Source organism: Phyllostomus discolor, chromosome 8, assembly GCF_004126475.2.
Source record: "Phyllostomus discolor isolate MPI-MPIP mPhyDis1 chromosome 8, mPhyDis1.pri.v3, whole genome shotgun sequence".
Classification (NCBI taxonomy): Eukaryota; Metazoa; Chordata; class Mammalia; order Chiroptera; family Phyllostomidae; genus Phyllostomus; species Phyllostomus discolor.
In genome coordinates, this window is record NC_040910.2 from 71574280 (window position 1) to 71595683 (window position 21404).

General features: G+C 45.9%; 1 protein-coding gene across 3 annotated transcripts; it reads left to right on the forward strand.

The window, feature by feature from the left end:
• Nucleotides 1-800: 800 nt before the first annotated feature.
• On the forward strand, nt 801-15984 carry LOC114515000 (asialoglycoprotein receptor 2). Of its 3 annotated transcripts, XM_036033148.1 has the most exons (9): nt 801-1135; nt 1381-1624; nt 5918-6037; nt 6286-6381; nt 7016-7087; nt 7338-7424; nt 7535-7680; nt 15247-15353; nt 15586-15984. In XM_036033148.1, exons 2-9 carry the CDS (start codon nt 1501-1503, stop codon nt 15740-15742), a joined length of 909 nt encoding a protein of 302 aa, XP_035889041.1. In that variant the 5' UTR covers nt 801-1135; nt 1381-1500; the 3' UTR covers nt 15743-15984. The 3 variants fall into 3 exon arrangements, with proteins under 3 accessions (XP_035889041.1, XP_035889040.1, XP_035889042.1); XM_036033147.1 differs by lacking the exon at nt 801-1135 and having other exon boundaries at nt 1313-1624; XM_036033149.1 differs by lacking the exons at nt 801-1135; nt 5918-6037 and having other exon boundaries at nt 1313-1624.
• Nucleotides 15985-21404: the final 5420 nt, after the last annotated feature.

Below are 21404 nucleotides of genomic sequence, written 5' to 3' on the forward strand. Positions count from 1 at the left end.
TAACACATACTTTCTCCATTAAAAAAGAAAACAGAAAATGAAAAGCACAGGCCTCTGTTTCAACCCTTTTGCAGCATAAGGGGCAACACGGGCCGCTTTATAAACAGTCAGTGCGGCGAGGGTCTGAAAATCAGGGACAAAAACCCTTCTTTTTTCCCCTGGCTATTGTCAGTGTGAGTGTGGATGGTTCCTCAGCTTGTGGAACCTGCCTTCCTCATAGCACTGAGAAGGGCCCTCTCTCATATGACTTTTTTTCTCTTTATCCTGTTTTGCTTCCCATTTTCCTCCTCCCCTCTGACCCCTCCACCCAGGGCAAGTCACTGAATCTCCCCGAGGCTCCATGTCTTCCCCTGTAAAATAGGAACAACAGAAGCAGCCCCTTGCTGGGGTGTTGTGTTTTGAGAATTACAGGAGAACCTGGCTGGGAGGGAGGACAAAGGCTTATGTTGCCCAGGCCAGTTAAGGGCTTAGTAAGGTTGAAGACCTCCTGCCGCAGGAGAGTGGCTTCTGCCACTGTCCCCCTCCTCCCCCTGCACTTTTGCTCTTCCGGACCCTTAACTCCCCAGCAGGGTGAAGCTGTCAGTCCTGAGCTGGGAAGCCTGGGGCTGAGCCCACAGGAAGCGAGGCCTAGGATCAGATGGTGCCAGATTGGGCAAGAGCAGAGAATCCTCGGCCCCTCTGATCCTGGTCAGAGGTATTTAGCAACACCAACAATTCTGGGAAATTCAGAGGCAGGAAGTGAAAGGGGGGAAGAGCAAGGGGAAAGCCTGAACCATACTTCTGCCTTCCTGGCCTGGCCCCCCTTCCAAACTGTATGATGAAGAGTAAGGTGACTGGCTTATGGGGGTGAAGGGGACAGACCAGGAGACCCTTTCTCTAGGAAGAACAGAGACAGTCCTGTCCCAGCCCCCACTATGCTTTGCTCGAGTTCCGACTCCGTTTCCATTCTGTTTACTGTCCAAAGTCCTGGGGTCAGGAGATGCCAGGATAGAACCTCTTGGACGTTCAGACACATGGGCTCAGGGCTGTCACCTGGACCAGCCCCCTCCCCTCCTCTTCTCGTCTAACACCACCTGCCCCACTTCTCCCAGGCTGCTTGAGGGACCCGGGAGTCAGCCCTTCACACCTTTAACAGGTAATCAAGGTTGGGGAGGCAAGTGGGACTGGGGGTGTTTGGGATTAAGGAGACCATAGGTCAGAGACAGTGGGGGCCAGATGGAAAGATGAGAGTGTGGAGGGAAGGCACCTCCCCAGCCACGTCAGAGCTTAAGGAATCACCTGAGAAGGGAGAGGACCTGATTGTATTTCAGGCCCAAACTCACCTCCAACCTCAGACTCAATCCAAGCTATCTCCTCCACCTGCCCTGCCCCTGCGCCCAGTCCTATCCTAAGCCTCCACCTGAACCAGCATTTGAGCAGGAGCACCGGCCCTGAACTGAACCCCAGTCCTGAGAGCAGCCTTGACGGCAGCCCAGGCCCAGCTCCTGCCCTGGGCCCAGCATGGCGAAGGACTTTCAGGACATCCAGCAGCTGGATTCTGAGGAGAATGACCACCAGCTCGGTGGGGGTGAGGGGCCAGGCACCCGTAGGAGCAATTCCAGGAGAGAAGATGCATTTTGGAAAGGCAAGTATCCGGTTTCCGGGGCAGCGCTTCACCTCTGTCTCTAGCTCCCGGTGGCTCTGTCTCCCTGAGGTCTCTGTCACATTCACTCAATGAGCAGGGACCATCCCCTCTAGGAGTGTGGTACCAACTCCTTTGCTTGCCCCCTGACTCCACCTTCCTCGCCCGCCTCAGGGCCCCAGGAAAGGGCGTGTGTCCAGAGGTTAGGGAGTGAGTGGAAGCTGGAGATGACTTCCTCCACTGTTCCTCCCAGCCTTCCTTCCGACAACATGTGCTGTGTGTCTGTGCATGTTTGTGTGTGCAAGGAAAGCACATTCAGCCAGGAGAGTGTACGTGTGCATGGGAAGGTGTGGGGATGGGTGGGTGAGGCAATGGACACAGAGTTACAGAGATATTCCAGAAAGTTCCCGCTCTCTCCAAGCCCCACATCTGGATCTTTCTCTAGCAGATCTTGACGGAAGGCTCCGTGTCTGGGAAAAGGTTTTAAGGCAAGAGAGACCTGAGACCAGGGGTGAGGAGTGGGGCGTGTCAGCTGTGTGGGTGCTGGTGATGGCATGAGGCTGTGTGGAGACAGGAGGGACTGGGGCTTGGAGCTCAGGAGAGGAATTGGTTAGCTTAGGCTGGGAGGCAAAACCTCTCATTTCTGAGGCTGGCAGACTGTGGAGGATGGTATTGTCACAGGTGAGGGTGGGAACCAGCCAGGGCAGGAGCAGCAGGAGGGACAGGCGATCCCACTGAAGGCTTCTCCTTTCCAGGTCGGGGGCTGGCAGGTCTCCCCACGGGGCAGTAGGCTGCAGGGGGTGGGCACCACATCTGTCTCACTCCCCTCTGCACCCTCAGTGCCCATGTGATGCTTGGTACATAGTGAAATGATTTTGGATCATTTCACTCACACTCACTCAAAATTGATTTGGATATTGTTGAATCTTCGGAGGGTGAGAGGGTTGAGAGTTTCAGCAGGAGGCTTGGAGAGAGGCCAGAGGTTTGGGGTTTCATGGGAGAAGGAGCTCACCCAGAAGGCCTGATGGGAGGCACTGCAGGGCAGCTCTGAGATGGCCAAGCACTCAGCATGGTCCTCCCCGGCAGCCTCTGCTGCCCTCCTGGGAGCTGGCACCTAGCACCCACCCACCCATAGCCAAGATGGAATATCCTACAGTTTTCAGCAAATTTGGAAATATTGTGGCCATTGTTGCCCTCACCCTTCTCTCCTTTCTTTCAAGGACCCCAATTCTGGATCTATTAGTGGTCCTACAGTTCACTGATGCTATTGCCACTTTAAAAAGTTATTTTTTCTCTTAGTGTTTCTTTTTATATAGTTTTTATTGCTATGTCTTTAAGTTTACTAATCTTTCCTTATGCATGTCTAATCTTCCATTAATTCCACTCAGTGTAATTTTTATTTCAGACATTGTAGATTTTGTGTCTAAAAGTTCAACTTGGGACTTTTATATGTCCTTTTCTGATATTATACTTAATGTTTTGAACATACAGAGTACAGTTACAATATCTGTTCTAATGTCCTGTCTGCTAATTCTAACATCTATGTCAGTTCTGGATTTGTTTTGATAGATTTATTAACCTCCTTGTTATAAAATGTGTTTTTCTGCTTCTTTGCCTGGTAATCTTTGATTGGATGCCAGATATTGTGAATTTTACCTTGTTGTGTGCTCGATATATTTGTATTCCTTTAAATTTTTTTGAGCTTTATTCTGGGATGTAGTTAAGTTACTTGGAGTCACCTTGGTCCTTTTGGGCGTTGCTTTTATGACTTGTTAGGTGAGTCTGGAGGATGGCCGACACAAAGCCTTCTTGGGTCCTCTACCCAAAGCCTTGAGGTTCCAGTCTGGCCGGTGGGAGTAGGCACTGTTCCTGGCCCCGTAGGAGTGCCAGGCACTGCTCCCTAATCCGTTCAGATGGGTTTCTCCTGGTCTTGGGTGATTTTCTTTACATACATGCACTGATCAGCACTCAGCTGACCACTTGAAGGGAACCCTCCACAGATCTCTGGATGTCTCTGGGCCCTCTCCTCTGGTACTTTGTCCTGTGAAGTCTGGTGACCTTAGTCACCCTAAACTCTTGGATCCATCTCCTTAAGTCCCCCTTAAGGGGGAGTCTGCTGGGTTCTGCTTGGGTTGCCCCTCCCTGCCCTGTGGCCTGAAAACTTTCTCCCAACACCAGGCTGGGACAATCATAGGGCTGTCTAGTTTGTGCCCTGTCCCTCGGGGGTCATTGCCCCGTGTTCCTTGAAGTCCAGTGTCTTGAAAATGGTTGTTTATTGTTGTGGTTGTCTCTGGGAGGAGGGCATGTCTAGTCCTTGTTATTCCATGTTGGGCAGACCCTTTCTTTTATTTTCAAACTTGCTTAGTCAGTCCTTTACATGTTTTAACTCACTTCATTCTCAGTATAGCCCAATCAGGTAGCTACTATTCTTACTCATATTTTTTTCTATTGTGGTGAGAACACATAACATGGGATCTGCCCTTTAACAAACTTTAAAGTGAACAACACTGCTTCATTAACCATAGGCACACAGTTGTACAGCAGATCTCTCAAACTTACATATCTTGCACAATTGTAACTTTTCACCCATAATGGAACAGCAACTCCCAATTTCCCAACCCTCAGCCCCTGGCAACCACCACTCTTCTCTCTGTTTCTATGAGTTTGACTACTTTAGATTGTATAAGTGAATACAGGAAAACTGAGGCACCGAGGGGGTGAATGACTTGCCTATGATCTCAGAGCTAGTTGGTGGCACAGCTGGACTCAGCCATGGGTGGTCTTGTTTCAGGACACAGGTGCAGAGACAGATTGTTGAGCTGACTCAGAGAGGAGGGTTTATAGGTCATAGGAAAGGCTGGGAAGTGGGACCAGGGCCCAGTGAGTGGACAGTATTGGAGAGGGCAGTCAGAGGCTCAGCCATGGAGCTCTAGCTGGGTGGGGGAGACTGGTTTGGGAGAGCTCTCTAGAAGGACAGAAACCCAGGGGATGAGGGAAGACATGTGTGGGGAGAGGCAAAGGGAAGGCCGTGCTCACAGCAGGAAACGGGCAGTGGAGGTGTCAGAGACATGGCCTTTCTGGGTCCGGATGGGGTCCTGAGTGTGGCTGAAGTGGAAGAAGGTGACAGTTATCGGTGTGAAGAGGTCAAGCGATCTGGGTAGTCACTCATGGTGACGACTCAGGATGGTGGCAATTGATGGACTGGGGAGGAAGATTCTGGACCTCTGACTAACCCCAGAATGTGAGCCTCCCTGGGTGTGATGGGAGTGAGAAGAGAGGGGAGGCCAGGGTCTAAGGCAAAGAGGAGGAGGCATTTTTTTAGAGGCGGATGGTGCCAATGCAGAAGCCAGTCCTGGAGAGACATCAGGAGGGATGAAGTCAGTTCTGTGCATGTGACGATGTGGGTGCATGTGTGTATGCATGTGGGAACACATGTGTCATTGGGTGTATATGTGTGAGAAGGTATGTGAATGTGTGTTATAGTATGAGAGAGTGTGTATGAGAATGTGTGTGGTAATGTGTATGAGTGTGAGAATGCATGTTAATGAAAGTGTTTGCTTGTTCTGGGCCTCAGTGCCTGGCTGATGGTGGCCACCCATGTGATTGGGTCCCAAGGTAAGGATCACAGGGGCCAGTGGGGATGGGGCCACAATGGGAGAGGGCGTGGGCAGCATGGAGGGTGGTGAGTGTGTGTGCGGTAATGAGTGTGAGAATGAAATGAAAAATGTGTATGTGTGTGTGTGGCTGTGTTTTCAGGATTCAGCTTGATGAAGGGGAGGAAGAGGGTTCTGTGAGATGACTGAGGGCCAAGGGGAGGGTGATTGTAGTGGGGCAAGGGTTTCTGGGATGGAGGGGCAGAGAGGCCTGGGAGAGGAAGCTCTGAGGGCTGGGGGATGAGAGCTGGGGCTTGGAGGGCAGCCCTCAGGGGGTGGTCTGTGGTGGAATGACCTGGACTTAAACATCCCAGTGGAAGTGGGGGTCGTGGTGGTGGTGCTTCTACTTTTGGGTCTGTCTGAGAGACCCAGCTCTAAGACTGGGGCTTTACACACAGCTGATGTGAGTATCAGTGCCACGTGCGGGTGTGCTGCATGCCCATGTAGGTGTGTGCACGTGTGCAAATGATTGTGTGTACAACACTTAAATCCCAGGGTCAAAGCCCATTGACTCCCCCAAACAACACTCCCCAACTACTTTCCTCCCACCCACCTGGGCTGCACTTTCTCAGACTTCTGTTCCTTGGCGCTTCCATTAGGTGGGCTCTCAGCAGCCCTTCTCCTGACACCCCTTCTCTTGCAGGGACGCCTCCACCCCAGCCCCTTCTGCTGCAGAGTCTCCACCCCAGGCCCTGGCTCAATCTGCTGGTCCTGGGCTTCAACCTCCTGCTGCTGGTGGCCATCTGTGTGATTGGGTCCCAAAGTGAGGATCACAGGGGCCAGTGGGGATGGGGTCGCGATGGGAAGGGGGATGTGCACAGTGCATGGGGGTGGGGAGGTGATGAGAGCTATTACAGGGGAAGAGAGGGAGGCAGTATAGGGCAGAGCTAGGGCACAAATGGGGGACCGTGACGGGGTAGTGAGGGGACAGTGCTATGGACAGTGAGGAGGCTGTCTCATGGGGCATAGCCCCCTCCACTTTGTCCTGTGCTCTCTCTCTCTCCTGACAAGGAGCACAGATGCAAGGGGAGTTTTGGACCCTAAAACAAGCTTTCAGCAACTTCTCTTCCAGCACCCTGGCAGAGATCCAGGCTCTCAGCTTCCACGGTGAGTGGGTGCACCCGGGAGGGGAGGGCCCAGGGGGTTGGGCTGTTGAGGCACCAGTTTACCAGCACAGGTTTGCTGGACTCCAAGGTGTGCCCAGTGTGGTGTCTGCAAAGGGGAGTGTTTGGGATGTGTGGGCAGATAACCCAGCCTGAGATGCAGAGCAGTTTCTAGGGATGTTCCCCAGGCCGAGGGACCCTGAAGGATGAATAAGCAGATGAAGAGGGTGGGGGTTAGTGAATCTGCGGTGACCGGGAGGTGAGGAAGACCACTGCACGTTTTGGGGCAGTAAACACTTCCAGTGTGGCAGGAGCTAAGTGTAGAGGGGTGGGCCAGGGAGGTGGGTAGGGGCCAGGCCATGGAAGCAAGCTGTGTAAATAAAGTGAGGATTTATTTTGAGAAAATGAAGACCTATGGAAGGGGTTTGCCCAGGGGAGTGACCTGAGCAGGTTTGTTCCTCAAAAAGGCAGAGCATTGGGGTGCGGGGAGACTGGGCAGAGCTGGGGGCTGGGGGCAGGGCCTGGAACCTCCGGGGTGAAGGTGACAGGTGTCTCTAACTGCTGCTCCAGTGGCTGAGGGTGGAGGGGTGTTGAGGAGGCAGAATGGAGGGAAACGGTTTAGCTTTCTTCTTCTTCAGGAAGCAGCACTGGTGACAGAGTGACAGCTTTGGAAGCCAAGCTGGAGAAACAGAAGCAGGACTTGAAAGCAGGTCCGAGACCCTCCCTTGAGTGTGCGGTATGTGAGAGGGTGTTTGTGTGTGAGTGAGGTATGTGGTGTGTGGTGTGAGTGATGTGTTTGTTGTGTGTCCATGAGTGAGTGTGTAGTGTGTGGTATGTGCAATTTATGTGTGTGATGTGTGCATTGAGTTTTCCCAGCCAAAGGCTGGGTTCCTGTGCAGGGCCCTGGCAGATGGGTCACTCACACTGCCTGAGTCATTATCCACCACTCTGTCCCCCTAGATCATGACACCTTGCTCTTTCATCTGAAGCACTTCCCATTTGATCTGCGCATTCTGGCTTGCCAGTTGGCGTTCCTGCGAAGCAACGGTAGGGGTGGGGGGTAGGGAGAGGGGGAGTCTCTGGTCCCAGTCCCGACCGCTGTGTGCCTGTGGCCTCCAGCTGGATCTCATCTCCCCTTGCCACTGCCATTCCCTCAGGCACAGAATGCTGTCCCATTAACTGGCTGGAGCATGACGGCAGCTGCTACTGGTTCTCTCGCACTGGGCTGACCTGGCCTGAGGCTCAGAAGTTCTGCCAGCTGGAGAATGCGCACCTGGTCGTCGTTAACTCCAGAGAGGAGCAGGTGAACCATACCCTTCCCAAAGGCAGGAGGCAACCTCTGGAGTGCAGACTCTGGGAAGCTAGATCAGGCTTGATTAATTTTTTTTTTTTAACTTAGGGAAGAATCCAGAAGCAGAAGTCTGGCAGAACTCTGGGAGGCTCAGAGCAGAGTAGCCATTGATTCTAAGAGGTGGGTGGTGACAGCCAGGAGCTCAGGCAGAGGGGCAGGAGCTAGGTTGGCAGGGGATGAGGAACAGGTCAGGAGACAGAATGCAAGACAGGATGAACTAAGTAAAGCAAGACTTTGGGGGAGAGAGCAGAGTCCCTTCCTGTTGTGTGCTGGCCTTGGGGTGTGGTAGCCGATTGGGTGAAAGGAACAGAGTGGGCAGGATTCCCAGTGAGGTGCCTGCCATGGTGCTCCAGGTCTTGCCTGCCCACTGTGGTCACCAGACCCCAGCCCCAAACAGCAAAGTTCACAGGGAAAAACCAACCTGTTAGAATAGTTGGGGCATTTTTTTTTGAAAAGGAGGATATTAATGGTAACACTTACTGAGTCCTTACCATGAACAGGCACTTTCATATGTATTCACTCCTTTAACCCTCACTACCCCACAAGCAGGCGCTCTTATCATTCCCGCTTTGAGGGAGCGAGAGGTGAGGGAACGAAGGAACAGGGAAGCTAAGGGACTTGCTGTGTAGGTAGTAAGTCAGGATGGAGCCAGAATTCAAAGCCACTCTGCCTCCTTAGCCAGTGTTCTCAACTACTACACACTGCTAGAATATATTCAGTTTACATCGTGCAATAATTACAGACATGTTTTGCTTTACCAATCATTGAAATGGCCAATTTCAGTAAATATTGGCCTATAAAAATGTCAGTTCACGTGGGCCAATGTAAGTTCCAGTGCTCTGTGAGCTGGCCCACAAGACTCAGCGAGCTGGTCTCGATGACTCTGGTTTCCTGGTGGGTGGGACTGTGCTTTCATCACCGGGCAGTGAACATCAGCATCGACTTCGATGCTTTCGCCTCGAATTCATCTTTACGTGACGTAAATAGAATGGATCTTGATTTCTTTCCACTTGCATTTGCTGAATGTAGCTCTGTCCATCTTTTCATTTCCAACCTTTTGAGTCTTTGTTTTGGATGAATGCTTCTCAGCCTTAGCTTTATATTATTAATATAAGCCTTTACACTTGAGGAGTTTAAAAATTCTGATTTAGTTAACCTTGGATTCATCTGTGGCATTGAGATTTTTATTTTAGTTTTTAAATTTTATCCTTGTTTATTTTATTACAGCTGTCCCAATTCCCCCCCACCTTTGCCCTCCTCCGTCCTGCCCCATCCCCTGCTCCCACCATCCATCCCCACCCTGTTGTCCATGTCCGTGGGTCATTCATACACGTTCTTTCACCACTCCCTTCCCCTTCTTTCCACCATCCCCCCGCCCACCTTTCCTCTGGCCACTGTCAGTCTGTTCCCTGTTTCCATGTCTCCGGTTCTATTTTTCTCAGTTTATTTTGCTTATTAGATTCATCTTATAAGTGATATCACATGGTATTTGTCTTTCACCAACTGGCTTATTTCACTTAGCATAACATTTTTAAAAGTTACCCTGACTGATGCTACTGTGTGTGCAGCTCAAGGTATTTCTCCTACCGGTTGTGCATAAGTTTTGTTTTTGATTTTAAAAATTGAGTGAGTCTTTTAATAGATGTGTGTGAAATTCCCCAAATTCCCAAAATTACTTCTGGAGGACAGGCCCCTTGTAATATAGCCTTCTCTGCTAGGTGAGTGTTCTAGGAACCCATCTGTATCAGTGCACCAGCAGGCATTGTTGTGAGAGGCTGCATTTGGCTTAAGTGAATTCTTTTGAAGATTCTTTCAACACACTTGCCCATTTCATGATGGGTGATTTACAAATGCACCTGCTCACACAACACTGAGTGTTCGGCAGCTTTTGACCAAGAATGGCATGGCCCCTGTGCCCCACTCTCCTTGTTCACCCGATCTCAATCTCACCCTCAGTGACTTATTTTTTGTTTCCCCGGATGAAAAAAGTCCTCAAAGGGAAGTGTTTTGCTGATGTGGAAGAAGTGAAACAAAAAATGGCAGAAGCACTAAAAAGCATCAAAATTGGCAAGTTCAAAAACTGTTTTGAGAAATAGAAAAATGTCTCAATGGGTGTATTGCATCAAATGGAGAGTACTTTGAAGGCGACTAAAGTTTAAACATGTGAGAATAAATACACAAATTTTTTATAAATAAATTGTTTTGGGGGGTCCCCCCATGTCTAATTTATTTTAATAGATATGTTTAATATGAATTTGTCTTTTTTTCTGTTTCTATTCTTCTGTTTTCTTACATTTGTTATGTAAGATGTGTTTTTATTTTCTTCCTCTAAGTATTTGGTACTATTTTTAGTTATACTAGTGACTCCTTTTATAACTTTAAATGATGGGCTGAATAAAATCAAGGAGTTGCCCTGGCCTGGTGACTCAGTTGGTTGGAGCACCATCCCATACACCAAACGATTGTAGGTTCCATCGCCAGTCAAGGCACATACTTAGGTTGTGGGTTCGATCTCCAGTAAGGGCATGTCCAGGACACAACCAATTGTTGTTTCTCTCTCCCTTCCTTTCTTTCTAAAATCAATATACATATCCTTGGATGAGGATTTTAAAAAATCAAGAAGTTTATATAGCTTTTCATAAGAAATATGAGGAAACCAGGACACTTCTTTACACACCTCATTCTTTCTTTTTTTTTAAAAATATTTTATTGATTGTGCTATTACAGTTGTCCCATTTTCCCTCCTTTATTCCCCTTTTCCCTGCCCACCCCCTCCCACCCACATTCCCACCACCTTAGTTCATGTCCATGAGTTGTACGTATAAGTTCTTTGGATTCTCCATTTCCCATACTATTCTTAACCTCCCCCTATCGATTTTGTACCTACCAATTTATGCTGCTTATTCCCTGTACCTTTCCCCCATTCTCCCCTTCCTGCTCCCCACTGATAACCCTCCATATGGTCTCCATTTCTGTGATTCTCTTCCTGTTCTAGTTGTTTGCTTAGTTTGTTTTTGTTTTTAGGTTTGGTTGTTGATAGTTGTGAGTTTGTTCTCATTTTACTGTTCATATTTCCTTTAACATTTCATATAATAAGGGCTTGATAATGAGGAACGCCTTTAACTTGACCTTATCTGGAAAGCACTTTATGTGCTCTTCCATTCTAAATGATAGCTTTGCTGGATAGAGTCATCTTGGATGTAGGTCCTTGCCTTTCATGACTTTGAATACTTCTTTCCAGCCCCTTCCTGCCTGTATGGTTTCTTTTGAAAAAATCAGCTGATAGTCTTATGGGCACTACTTTGTAGGTGACTGTCTCCTTTTCTCTTGCTGCTTTTAAGATTCTCTCCTTATCTTTAATCTTGGGTAATGTAATTATGATGTGCCTTGGTGCATGCTTCCTTGGGTCCAAGTTCTTTGGGACTCTCTGAGCTTCCTGGACTCCCTGGAAGTCTATTTGCTTTGCCAGATTGGGGAAGTTCTCCATTATTTGTTTAAATAAGTTTTCAATTTCTTGCTCTTCCTCTTCTCCCTCTGGCACCCCTGTGATTTGGATGTTGGAACATGTAATGTTATCCTGGATGTTCCTAAGCCTCTCCTCATTTTTTTAAATTCTTGTTTCTTCATTCTGTTCTGGTTGAATGTTTATTTCTTCCTTCTGCTCCAAATCACTGATTTGAGTCCCGGTTTCCTTCCCTTCACTGTTGGTTCCCTGTACATTTTTCTTTCTTTCATTTTTCATAACCTTCACTTTTTCCTCTATTTTGTGACCACACTCAACCATTTCTGTGAGCATCCTGATTACCAGTGTTTTGAACTGTGCATCTGATAGATTGGCTGTCTCTTCATCACTTGTATTTTTTCTGAAGCTTTGATCTGTTTTTTTTTTTATTTGGGCCCTATTTTTTTATCTCAGTGTACCAGTTATGTGGTAAGGGGTGGAGCCTTAGGCATTCAGCAGGGTGAGCAACCTGCTCTGCCTGGTAGTGCTGTATGTGGGGGAGGGGTCCAAGAGGGAACATGCCACTTGCTGGGCGCTTTGCTGACTTTCAGTTACTTCCCCTGCTACCCACAAACAAATTGAGCACTTCTGGTGCTGATTCCTGGGTGGATAGGTTTGTGTAAATTCTAGGACCATGTGGGTCTCTCCAGTGAACTCTCCTGTGAGGCTGGGAGCTTCTCCCATTGCAGCAGCCCCACAGGATTTTTTAGTCAGAGGTTTTGAGGCTTTATTTCATGGCCTGGAGGCCTGGGTTGCACAGTCTGTCTCATTCCCCAGTTGTTCCTCCCAATTTATCTGCACATGAATGTGGGACTGCCCACTCTGCCAGCTGCTGCCTTGCCGTGAGTCCCCTCCACCCAGCTGTCCCTCTCTGCCCCTCCTAGCAGTCTGGATGAATGTTTCTTTTTTAACTCCTTGGTTGTCAGACTTCCATACAGTTCAATTTTCTGGCAGTTCTGGTTTTTCTTTGTTTTTTAAATATGTTGCTGTCTTTCTTTTGGTTGTGTGAGGAAGCAAAGTTTATCTACCCTATGCCTCCATCTTGGCTGGACTCATTCTTTCTTTTTAAAATTGAGATATAACTGACATATAACAATTTGTAAGTTTGAGGTGTATACATTTACATATTGCAGTATGATACATTTGTTTGATACATTTGTTTGATACATTTACATATTGCAGTATGATTATTACACTAGCATTAACTATCACCTATTCTGTGTCACATAATTGCCATTTCTTTTATGTGTGGAGAGCAATGAAGATCTAGTTTTTTAGCAACTTGGAAGTTTATAATGCCTTGTTCTTTTCTCTCTTATATTCCTTAAGTGTTTTGCCTGAAGAGTTGGAGTCTTTTCTATCTTTTAAAATTTCATTTATCTCATCCAGATATATCTTGGTGTTCCTCATTCTATATTTTTTTCTTTGAGGCCAGGAGAGTCCTTTTATTATGTAAACTTAAGTTTTCTAACATTTTATTTTATTATTTTTAATCCTCATCTGAGGATATGTTTATTGATTTTGGAGAGAGAGGAAGGGGAAGAGAGAGAGAGAGACATTGATCAGTTGCCACTCATATGTGCCCCAACCAGAGATTGAACCCTCAACCTAGGTATATGCCCTGACCCAAAACTTAACCCAAAATCTTATGGTGCATGGGACCATGCTCCAACCAACTGAGCCACATGGCTAGGGTGAGGTTTTCTAACATTGTATATTTTCTTAAGTCACATATGTGAATATTTTTTTCTTGTCCATTTGTTCTCTTTTTCTCTGGAACACATCATCCAAATGTATCTCCATTGTCTGCCCTCCACAGCCATCAACTTGTTACCATTACTTCCATCTTTCTCTCTGTTCTACTGCATTCTGGGTCCTTTTCTCAGGCCCATTTTTATATCTCAGACCTTGCTTGCTGCTGAGTTCCTGGGTTGTTTTTATACAGCTCAAATTGTCCTCTTGCATTTCTTCTCTTTAGTTATTATATTGTATTATCTTTCTAAATATCTTTCTTGATATTTTATGTCATTCATTTCCTCTTTAATTTTTTAAAAAATAAGTTTAATTTTATTTTTTTAATCTATTGCTGAGAGACACACACATCGATTTGTTGTTACAATTATTTATGCATTCATTGGTTTCTTCTTGTATGTGTTCTCCCAGAGTTCAAACATGTAACCTTGATGTATCAGGATGATGCTCTAACCAACTGGGTTACCTGGCTAGGGCATCTCCTCTTTAATTTTTCTGAGGCTGTAAAAAAGTTGTTCTCCAACATCCACTTCTGTTCTAAAACATGCCTTTTATTCAGAGTATATTTTTCACCTCTCTTTTTGATATCACAGTTCTTTCATCCTCCTCCTCCTCTTCTCCTTCATCCTCTTTGTTTTTGCATAAGTTTCATGATAATTCCCCTTTCTACCACTTTTATGAATGGGCACAATTCTTTCTTGCCTGTTATTTACCCATGAGCCAGGGAGATGAATTCTTCTGGATTATTTTCTTTGCTTATTTGGCCCTATTAGATTCCTCTCATGAGTCTGACACAGAGGGCTGGGTTTTTGATGATTTGTATCTTTGTTCAGTTATTCAGCTTCTTGTGGTGATGGGGAGAGGGGACTGGGCAGCAGGCAGCAGCAAATAGAATATCTTATCTGCAGCTCTATTGACTCTTCTTAATTTGGAGAACAGCCCTCCAACCTCTGAGGGCTGCCCCTGCATGCACAGGGCATTATCCTATTTGCAGGATTCTAGAATCCAAGGATGCTCCTATATCTGCCCTCAGATGAGGTGACTAATGGTAATCTTAGTTATATCTCGAGGATGTGAGTGGAACCAGGAATTTTTTTTCCCGCCTGTAGTTGGAGACCCATCACATGCTGTCAAAGGGGACTAACTGCTAAGTGTGGATGTTGGCCAATCCATCCCTCTGCTTTCTCCACACTCACCCCCTCTACCCTGGGCAGCTTCCTGTATTTAGCACAGACTGCCAGACCCCGTGTAGCCGAGTCATAATGGGCTCTGGGCAGTGGGTCCAACGGGAAGCCCCAGAACCTGGCGAACCTCTGGAAATGATAGCTACACATAGAAACTGAGGGCCCCATAGGGACCGCCAGGACAAGGGCCAGAGTCAGGATCCTGAGTTTGAGGTTGTAGGCAGAAGACAAGGAAAGGACTACAGCTGCAGTAGTATCCATCAGTTGAGAATGAAGCGAGGGGCCAGATCTGGGGCAGCGGTCATACGTTGGGCACTGCGTTGACTTTTGGGCTCCACGAGCTACTGTGAATTCTTTAATGTCACATGTAAGTTAGGGCAACCACTTTAGAGGGTTTATGAGCATTTAACAAAATAATCCTTGTGAAGCATTTAGTATATGCTTTAGTGCAGTAAACATTCTCTAAAGTAGGGGTCCCCAACCATGGACACGGACCCAGACTGGTACCAGGCCACAGAGTAGGCCACCTGAGCTCTGCCTCCTGTTAGATCATCCATGGCATTGATTCTCACAAGAGCATGAACCCTGCTGTGAACTGTGCATGTGAGGGATCTAGGTTGCTCACTCCTTATGAAAATTTAGTGCCTGATGATCAGAGGTGGAACTGTCTCCCATCACCTCTAGATGGGAACCGTCCAATTGCAGGAAAACAAGCTCAGGGCTCCTACTGATTCTGTATTATGGTGAGTTGCATAATCATTTCATTATATATTATAATGGAATAATAGTAGAAATAAAGTGCACAATAAATGTAGTGTGCTTGAATCATCCCCAAACCATCCCCCCTCCCTGCTCCCCAGTCTGTGGAAAAATTGTTTTCCACAAAACCCATCCCTGTGCTAGAAAGGTTGGGGACCACTGCTCTAAACAATAGCTTAGGTTACAAAAGAAAAAGTGAAGACTTTTTTTTGGAGGGGAGATGATACTTCAGCTTAGGGGCAGGTCAGGCTGGAGAAGGCTGAGGGAATGCCTGCATGGAGGTATGAGGGACTAGAAACTTCCCTCCCACCTGTTTTCCAGAAATTCATTGTACAGCACTCGCAACCCTTTCATACCTGGATAGGTCTCACTGAGACTGATGGTTCCTGGAAATGGGTGGATGGCACAGACTACAGTAATAGCTACAAGTAAGTGCCCTCTTCCCATCCTAGTTTGGCCTGGGGATGGCCACCTGGATTTTTGCCCCTAATATCCCATCCTTAGGGACCAAGTTCCCCAATCCTCTCCCCTTCAGACTCCCAAACTCCAAGGCTGCAGCTTCTGCTTCCTGAATTCTCCAAGGCTGTGCTTTTCTGATATGGGGGTGAGGATTGCTGGAATAGGGGTGGTTAGAGCTTGATCTCTGTCCTGTCTCCCTAGGAACTGGAATGTCGCTTGGCTAGATAACTGGAGGGGGCACGAACAGGGTGGAAGCGAAGACTGTGCTGAAGTCCAAGCGGATGGCCGCTGGTCCCACAATTTCTGCCAGCAAGTGCAACGCTGGACATGTGAGATGAGACGGAACATTACTGGCTAGGAGCCCTGCTCTCCAGCAGATCTCTGTCTGTACCCCATCCCTATGCTGCCCCCAGCTTCTCTTCTGGGGATTTTGAAGGTAGTCAGAGGCATGGGGAGGAATTGAGGGAAGATAGAGTGGAATGGTTTAAGAATCTCAGACCCTGGGGAGGCAGATCCCAGCCTCCTTCTGCTACTCACCGAGATTATAATTTTCAGCCTCCTCAATGCAGTAGGAGAAGAAGAAACAAATACATGAAACTCTGTGTGGACTAGTTATTTGGAACTGGGAAATGTAGTGTGCAAAGAAGAGGAGCAGAGAACATCTGGAAGAAAGTATAAGTCACAGACAGCTTCTCCTAGGTACCCAATCTCCTAGGAACAGCAGGGGTGGGGCGGGGGAGCTTGGAGCAGATGCATTCAGTAGAGGCACTGACTGGGATTTGGGGCTGGGGGAAGGAGCCGGCTGGGCTGGGCTGGAGGGTCTGCCCACACCCTCAGGGGTTTCTGGAGGAAGTGGCCTTCCCTACAGTTGGGATCTCCCCCAGAAGAGGTTTCAGGGAGCACCTCACTTTCCTCAGCCTGGGTACCGTGGAGGGGACTGGCAAGGCCAGTAAAAAATGTTTGCTAAGAGATGGAGGATTGGTAACAGACTTTTCCACTGTTTGCAGCATGGCTGCCTCTTTTTGACCCCAGACAAATCTAGACATATATCCAGCACAGGGTGGCACCAACTGTTTCACAGTGGGTAAATGTCATCTTCCAAGATCATTTTAAAACCAATCTTAGAAGGGTCTTTAAGCAAATAGATTTTTTGTTTTATTTTTATCGCAAAAGTAATATATACTGTTAGTGAAAAATGTTTTAAACACACACATGTGGAGAGATTAGTGATAAGGAATTGGCTCTTACGATTATGGAGGCTCAGAAGACCCAAGTTCTGCAGGTGAGCATGCAAGCTGGAGGCCTGGTAGAGATGATGGGTGTAGTTCCACTCAAAGGCAACATACTAAAGACCCAGAGAGAGATGATGTTTCCCTTTGAGTCTAAAGGCTGGAAAAGAGCCAATGCCCCAATTTGAAGGGGGTCAGGAAGGAAGAACTCTCTTGTACTCATGTATGATCAGCCTTCTTGTTCTAGTCAGGGTTTCAGCTGGCTGGATAAGGCCCACCCACATTAGGGTGAGCAATCTGCTTTCCTGGGTCCACTGATTCAAAACTTACTCTTACCTAAAAACACCTTTATAGACACACAGAATAATGTTTGACCAAATTTCTAGGCATCCTGTGGTCCAGTCAATTGACACATGAAATTAACCATTATAGGTTTCCTGTCAGGATGTTTTTCTGTGTATGTGCACATATTCAAATACTACATTTCACTAGTAGCTTGCTTTTTTCACTTTCCAGTGTCTTGTGGACATTGATCCAATCTATGCTATTCCCTGAGAAGTTTTACCTTGTGGAACTTAGCAGGGGTGGAAATTCCAAAAGACAGATATGCCATATGTTATTTCATTATTTCCTGTAGTAGACAGGAGTTGGCATTTGTGTATGTTTTCACATATAATATTGCAAGTAATTTTTGCTTCTAACCTTGTGTCAGGTAAAGGCTTCCTAGTTTTCAGCTGCATAATTTTCTAGGATTTCTCCTTCCAAATATATCTGATTGGTATAAGGTAAAAAATATTTTGAAAGTAATAATACATGCATTTAAAGTCTTGTGGTACTAGAAAAAGCCATTCCTGTTGTCCAGAGAAACCAGTCTCAGGTTTTAACTTTTTCTTCTTGTATGGACATCTGAATTTCTGAATAATGCACATAAACAGATATATCTTTGTTTACCAATTGTTGACAGACATTATTTAGTCACTATCATGTAGATCAAGTGCAATTTTCCAATTGAGTCTACAATTTCTATTTAAATCATAATTCAGAATCTGTCTCAGTCATGTTAACTGCTGAGCTAAGTAGTATAATTGATTACATTTCCTTTCTGGCCCAACTTTTATTTCTTCTGAAGTTCATAATTATTTCATTTAAAAATTTACTGCATACTCTGACTTCTGGTCAAGATGGTGGCATAGGTAAACACAGCTCACCTCTTCACAAAACCACATCAAAATTACAACTAAGTTATAGAACAACCATCACTCAGAACCATCAGAAATTGAGTTTAATGGAATTTTGACAACTATGGAATTAAAGAAACCGCATCTATCCAGATTGGTGGGAGGGGTGGAGACATGGAACAGGCTGGCCCCACATCCATGTGTGGTGGATAAAAATTTGGGAGGGATATCTTGGGAACAAGGAGTCCTAGCCCTATACCAGGCCCCCAAATCCAGGGTTCCAGTGACAGGAAGATAACTCACTACAACTGGCTGCAAAAAACAGTGGGGACTAACCCAGTGGAAGAAACTTCTGTAGTCCCAAGAAGTTCCTCTTAAAGAACTCACACATGGACTCACCTACTCAGACTCACTCCCTCTGAGCTCCAGCACCAGGGTAGCAGCTTGAAAGCACCAGTGGCATATGGGGAGGAACTGAAGTGTCTGGCATCGAGATGAGAGCTGGGGGACAGCTTTCTCCCACACAGAAATGTGGACAGAATCATTGTCACTTTTCTGAAGCCTCCCCCCAAAGAGCCACAGAACCAGCTGTTGGGTACCATGTCTGAGACTCCATCAACCTGACTAACACTGATAGTCCTGCCCTGGAGATCCTCTGAGGCTCCATTCCACTAAACTTATGGACCCACCCAAGCTGTTAATAGAGACTTTTCTGTAGGAATGGCTGGTTTGGCGCATGCTTCACAACTTCCTAAATCCTGTCAAACCAGCAAGAGCCAGCCTCAGTGAGCCCCCAGCCCCTGTACCTCTCACTAAGTTGTCCCAGGCCCAGCACTAGCAGCATCCAGGCTAGACTCACAGGTGGATTTCACCTGAGAATCTCCAAGCCCAGCACAAATAGTATCCATCTCAGATAGCTTTATAGCCCAGGTAGGGTGGCCCTGGGCAGAACACAAGTTGGGACTGACTGCACCACCCAGGAAACCCCAGAGCTTGCACACCAGTGGACAGCTACAGACAACATTGGAGTACCACCACCCTGGCCCTGAACAGCTGATCCTCCATGGAGGGCAGAGGCTGGTGGCCAGTGGTCACAGCCAGTCCTTGCAGCTGACTGGCCTGGGTAAATCCCTTTCATTTATCTGACAACAGCAACCCAGGCTCAACTACAAGAGGAGGGTGTACTCAGCCCACAAAAAAGGTGCACCTAGAGTACCCAGCTTGGGTGTTAGGGGGTGCCACTGGACCCTACAGGACACCTACTACATTAGACCACACTACCAAGACACAGAGTCAAAGCAGCTCTACCTAATACATAGAAATGAATACAGGGAGGCTGCCAAAATTAGAAGGCAAAGAAACATGGCCCAATGAAAGAACAGATCAAAAGTCCAGAAAAAGAACTAAACAACAGGAAGATAAGCAAGCTACTAGATGCAGAGTTCAAAACACGGTTTATAAGGATGCTCAAGGAATTTAGTGAGGACTTCAACAGCATAAAACAGATCCAGTCAGAAACTAAGGAAAAAAAAAGAACAATTTACAGGGAAACAACAGTGGAGTGGATGAAACTGAGAATCAAATCAATGATTTGGAACATAAGGAAACAAAAAACAACTGATCAGAACAAGAAAAGAAAAGAATCCAAAAAAGCAAAGAAAATGTAAGGAGCCTCTGAGACAATTCAAGCATCCTGACATTTGCATCGTAGGGGTGCTAGAAGGAGAAGAGAAAGAGCAAGAAATGGGACATCTATTTGAAAAAATAATGAAAGAAAACATTCCTAATTTGGTGAAGGAAATAGACATGCAAGTCCAGGAAGCACAGAGAGTCCCAAACAAGATGGATGTAAAGAGGCCCATGCCAAGACACATCATGATTAAAATGCTGAAGGTCAAAGATAAGAAGAGGCTCTTAAAAGCAGCAAGAGAAAAAAGCTGGTTACCTCCAGTGGAATTCTCATAAGACTGTCAGCTGATTTCTCAAGAGAAACTTTACAGGCTAGAAGGGATTGACAAGAAATATTCAAAGTCATGAAAAGCAGGGATCTATAGCCAAGATTGCTCTACCCAGAAAAAATATCTTTTAGAATCAAAGGGCAGATAAAGAGCTTCCCAGACAAGAAAAAAACTAAAGGAGTTCATCGTCACCAAACCATTATTATATGAAATGTTAAAGAGAACAAAACTATGAACAGTAAAATGGCAATGAATACATATTTATAAACAATTGAATCTAAAAAACAAACTAAATAAACAAGAAGAGCAGATGGAATAATGGGTAGGAAGAGGGTTTTGATGGTTGCCAGATAGGAGGGCAGAGGGGGAGTTTGGGTGAAGAGGTGAGGGGATTAAGAAATACAAATGGGTAGTTACAGAATAGCCACCGGGATGTACAGTACAGTATAGGAAATGGAGAAGCCAAAGAACTTTTCCATATGACTCATGGACATAAACAAAGGCGTGGTGATTGCCTGAGGGAGTGTGGGGGGTGTTGGGTGGAAGTGGGCAAAAGGGGGAAAATCAGGAAAACTATAATAGCATAATCAATAAAATACAATTTAAAAAATGCAAAAAATAAAAAAAATACAACTTTACTGCATATTCCTTGAACTTACTGTGAAGTCTTCCTTAACTGTAAAAAGCCTGGCAATGTACAATAATTGTCTACTCATGCAAATGGGTCATATAACTGGGATTTCAGTTGCACTTTTTTCCAAAAGCCACAGGTGTGAGTGGAAATTTTATGAAGCCTGAAGTGTACACAATTCTGGGGAGCTGTCCTTAACTATAAGTCTGTAAAAAGTCAGGGAAAAAAGGGCAAGGAAATATGGTAGGTTAAAAAAATAATATTACATGGCAGAAATAAATCCAAACATATTAGCAATTATAATAAATGTGAATAGATTTAAGTCCACTAATCAATGACAGAAAATTTTATTGGGTAAAAAAATCCAGTTTTATGCTGTTTATAAGTCGTGGTCAAATATCTAAAACAAAACACCACCATATCTTAATAGAGAAAGGGAAGTATATTCTAGACAAATGCTGGTAAAATAGAGCAAGGGAAATGTTGTCATGAAAGAGACTTTCCAATGAAAAAATTAAAGGGGTAGAGATAGGTATCACATATTGATTGAAAAGGTAAAATGCACATGAAAAGAGTCATGGATTATTATATATTCAAAAGAGTAGATCCAAATCACAGAAAACAAAAGTTTATGGAAATATTGTAGGAGAAACTGACAAAGTCACAGCTCACTGCAGAGGAAGTGACTTTTGGTAAAAACAGAGAAACTTTAGCTCCCCGTCTTGGAGAAGGAGGACCTGAGATCAGAAATAGAAGCCTTCCTTTAGAAAGACTTGAATCTGCTTGAATAAAGGTGGACTGGAAAGCAGTTCACTTGGGCTTCAAGTACTGATGCTATGGTACAGATGCTTTTTTCTGAGAGCCTGGAAAATTACAACCAGTGAGCTAAACACACAAATTATTAGTGAAAACTCAGATCAGGATAAAAGTTACCCAATGAGATTAAATTCGACTCATCTTCACATTGTAAGGGACAGATTTTCTTTTTTGTTTTCTTAAGCCATTAGATGGAGAGATAAGGATT

Bases quoted from the DNA above. Each gene is read 5' to 3' on its own strand.
- LOC114515000 (XM_036033148.1), top strand. From the start codon at position 1,501: ATGGCGAAGGACTTTCAGGACATCCAGCAGCTGGATTCTGAGGAGAAT. The intron at 6,382-7,015 runs GTGAGTGGGTGC...CTTCTTCTTCAG, and splicing joins CCAGGCTCTCAGCTTCCACG to GAAGCAGCACTGGTGACAGA. The intron at 7,425-7,534 runs GTAGGGGTGGGG...CCATTCCCTCAG, and splicing joins GGCGTTCCTGCGAAGCAACG to GCACAGAATGCTGTCCCATT.